General features: G+C 41.5%; 1 protein-coding gene across 2 annotated transcripts in view; it reads right to left on the minus strand.

Annotated features, from left to right (window-relative positions):
- CHN1 (chimerin 1) overlaps nucleotides 1-4073 on the minus strand; it is a 176734-nt gene extending 172661 nt beyond the window's left edge. Inside the window, exon 1 of one of the 2 annotated variants that reach the window (XM_019522955.1) lies at nucleotides 3892-4073. In XM_019522955.1, the coding sequence (XP_019378500.1) occupies nucleotides 3892-3910 (19 nt within the window). In that variant the 5' untranslated portion in view covers nucleotides 3911-4073. The remainder of the gene's footprint in view (nucleotides 1-3891) is intronic. The other variant, XM_019522953.1, reaches the window with a different exon arrangement.
- Nucleotides 4074-4152: the final 79 nt, after the last annotated feature.

Raw genomic sequence — 4152 nt, forward strand, 5'->3', positions numbered from 1 at the left:
GTGGCTGGGGGACTGGGGCAGCTATGTCTTCCAGCCTTGGGGACTCCACACACCCCTGGATCTGACAGATCGCAGCCATACCCCATGGCTGCCAGGACCCAGCTGGGTCCCAGCACCAGAAGGTATGCTGAAGAGACCCAATGTCCACAGCTGTGGGACTCTGGATTCTAGCAGCTTCAGGGTGTGGTAGGGACCCAGAATCAGCATCAGCTGTGTTGAGTCCCCTCAGCTGCAGGACTCCTAGCTGGGCCTGGTGCAATCCAATGGCAGGGGGGACCCTGCTACACATGCAAATTAAAGCTAGATAGCATCCAGTTATAAAGTTAGTGCATATTTTTGATGTCTTAACTTTAGAGCTGATTGGAGCTTGTTATGGCATGATAGGTACTTTGCACGTGTAGCTGATCTCAAGATAACTGTACTGTGTAGAGGGCCTATCACTCCTACCTTTATATTCCCAAATAGTCACACTTCCATTGTAATCTTCAACACAGCACATGGCCCCATATCATCCTAATCTTACATCCTGCTTTCTTCTAGCCTGACACAAAGGGTTTTGACTCTATGATCATTAGGTGACAATTTCCCATCACCACCTTTAAGAGTGCTTTTCATGACTCAAACTTTTCATGACGCACACATCTTTCTGATAGCGTTGGGAGGGACTTGGCAGATGTGGCGGACTTTTTCCAAAACTGACATAGCTATTTCAAACTTACAGGCTCTGTAGCAGATTGTGAATTACACAATGGTATATATAATCCCAAAGCATGCGAAATTTGGCTGAATGTGTGGTAAGCACAAAGATAAGACTAGAACTTATCTGGATGTTTATAAGAATAGTCAAACTAGAACTTGTCTAAGGTATACATTAGGTGTGAATTTAAACTAACAAATTACACCACTATAACCCTGTATGTAGATAGACCTATTCTGGCATAAGTGACTTTTTCAGCATAGTTCAAGTGACTTTGGAAAAGGTTTAAAGGTAAACCAAAATAAGCTTCTTATTCTGGAGTAGGAAAAGTCATACAACAAATTATACCAGTAAAGCTGCACTAGTTTAATTATATTGGTAAAAGTTTCCTTTGGAGACAGGCCCTCAGTCTTCTCTCCCACCTGTTCCTATTTGAAAAAAATATCTAATTTTTAAATATTACAGTAAAACACCAGTCTGATAATGCCCTTCATTCAAATTGCAATCACTGCAGCCCTGAAATAGCGAAGAAATAAAAAGTGGTACACACAAAAAAAACCCCAAACCCACAAGAAAGTTATACTTGAGATTCATATACATAAAAGCAAGAGAATTCAAAAGTGTGGTTCTTACAACTGTAACCTAACTATATGGCACATATCTTGCATGTTTCCACTCACATCTCTCCATTCACAGTTGCAGCAATGAAGATGAACTTTCTCTTCCATTCCTCAAGGGAATCATGTGCGTTTATTAGCACCTATTGTGCTGATTTGCAATATTATTGTACATTGTTTTATTGTTGTTTTTATTCACTGTCTTGTTTTTTTTAAAAAGGGTGAAATAATATGGCAATGAATATTTATATCAGCTCAGATCTGTAGGACTCTTCCTTTAAGCATTACAAGATATTGAAACATATAATGGTGACCAGAGGACACAGTGATAGTCCTCACTTAATAGGTCTTTGCTTATTAATTTTCAGTTATCCCAGTGATCCCAATGGTTCTCAACCTTTACCAGATTCAAAGTACTCTTCAAAAATATCAGCTTTTACTTGTTTCTTGACTACAATTTAAAAAAAAGAGAGCTGTTTTTCTGTTGCAGGGAACTCAGAAAGACCACAACAGGTCAGAATGTTTAGACACTGGATGCTTATTTGCAATCTCTGCATTTATTTTGTTAATCTTGTGCAGGTGTTTGTACACCTAAGATTGCTAATATTGCACAGAACCATTGAACCGTACTAATGTCGCTTGGTCCAACAACACAAACTAGACTTTTTTAATATTCTATTAAGCTTAATATTCTATTAAGATTTTGCAGCTTAGATTTCTGTTAAAGAACAGTATCATCACATCTAGTGGATAAAATATGCTATTGAAACAAAACAAAGAGAGACAAGGAAATATCAACTATAATATAACCTGTCCTGTTTTGTTTCATTTTTTAAACTTCAGTGTTTGTTTTAATTATTTTTAACCAAAATCATGATGGAACTACCTGGATGAGTATTTTCTCACTGATGTAAGAAGCTACTGTGGCCCTATATTTTCTACACCCTCTCAAAAAATGTATGATTAAATAACCATTACATTTATGTAATACATGTTGAATTCCTATGCCTACCATCTCTTTCTCCTAGAAAGGTTTATTGTAATATGGTCATATTATGTCTAATGTCTATATAACTGCTTTATATATAACTTGCACTGACAAAAGAATGGACTCTGGTCCCAGTCCTACAAATGGTACCGCACAGGATTCTTAAGCCTACAGTGAAGCCTAGCTAAGTCAAAGGAGCCCTGTACAGACACAGGGTCCACCGCAAGGAGTCACCTGCAGGATTCGGGTCTAAAAGATTTTGGGTTTATTCTACTGTGACCTGTGATTTATAAACCTTTGACAACCTGAAAAAAAACTGAAATAGGAAATATAAATTCAAATGAGAGCTCTTCAGCTACATGCAATCCCAGCTAGATTTTACCTAAAAAAGAACTGTTCACTATGCAGGCTGTGTTTGGTCTTTAGGAGGTTCACAACACTGCAACATTTATAGTAGATATCAAATGTTAAGAGTAAAGACTAAGAGCTATTCTGATTCTTATAAAAATTTGCCCTAACCTAACAGTCATAGAATAAATCAAAACAAATTATATAGTTACACAAATAGTCAAGTCTTTGATCTAAAACATTAGCAGCACACTTCAAATAAGTGATAATTATGTAAAACTGCTTCTCACAAAGCACTTCTGAAGTAAGCAGGATCCATCAGTTAATTGTGAGAGCAATGAAACTGGTTCTAAACATTATGTTTAAAATAAACCATGGCAAGTTTTGCTTCCCTTTGTATTGTTGGTTCTAACATAATTAGGTAAACTGACTTTAGGGGAACCCAACATAGTTTCTTTAATTGATGCACAATAAAGCTTAATCTTAAGAGAAACAAAATATTCAACAGTTAAAACTGTGGTTTTGACGCTGTTTGCAAACACAGCATCTGATGCTGCAAAACCACTCAATGCCAACATCCATAACCTCTTGAAATCGTCCTTTCTTGAATTTGTATTATTAAATATCATCAAGGAAACACAGCTAATTTTTATGGGCAATTAAGCACTGTACTGAAATAGTCCCAGAAGAGCAGGGGTTCGCTCATTAGCTAATCTATCATCCCACTGTACAGTTCCTCTTACAATCAGGACCCATTTTAAAGCAGCATACTTGTTGTTTATATTGCCTTCCAAACAGACTTAAGAGTGTGAAGTCCAGGGCACTGAGCAGCCTCGGTGAACTCTAGGATGTGGTGCACAGCACAGAAAGAAGTAAGAGCTGGCTGCTTACAAAGAACAAACTGGAGGGGGCTTGCTTCTTTTTTTTCACCGGGCTTCAAACACAAACTTTATGGCGATAAGAGAGGGATGTGTAAGTGCAGACAGGGCTGGAGCCTTAGACGATCCGGAATTGCCTTCGCTTAGTATTGCGAAGCTCAGGGACTGCGGCTTAGGCAGGAGTTTCTAACCCTGAAATCAAGCGCAGGAGCGGAGCACACGCCCATCGGCTCTGCCTGGAGAGGAAACAATGGGAGAGCCCCGCCGCGTCTCGCTAGCCATCACCGCCGCCGCCACAGGACCCGGCCCCGCGCGGACGCGAACCCGGGACGAGGGCTGACGATTGTTCCCGTGTGTACTCACCAAACAAGGTTAGAGCCATCTCCGAAGTGCTGCCCGTCCCCGGCTCGCGGCGGGGCTGGCGCTGCACGGGCTCGGGCTCATCGGCTCACGGGGAAACCCTGCAGTAAAAGTTGCACAGGGGGGTGCTGGAGCCGCTCGCTGCCGCGCCGCGCAGCTGGGTCCCGGGGCAGCCGCGCTGGGCAGGGCGCGGGCAGCAGGCTCGGCGGCGGCGGAGATGCATGCGCGGCTGATCGACGGCGCCGCTCACGCGCCCGCCCTGCC

This window comes from Gavialis gangeticus, unplaced genomic scaffold (genome assembly GCF_001723915.1).
Source record: "Gavialis gangeticus isolate Ggan-Ray unplaced genomic scaffold, GavGan_comp1, whole genome shotgun sequence".
In the NCBI taxonomy this organism is placed as follows: Eukaryota; Metazoa; Chordata; order Crocodylia; family Gavialidae; genus Gavialis; species Gavialis gangeticus.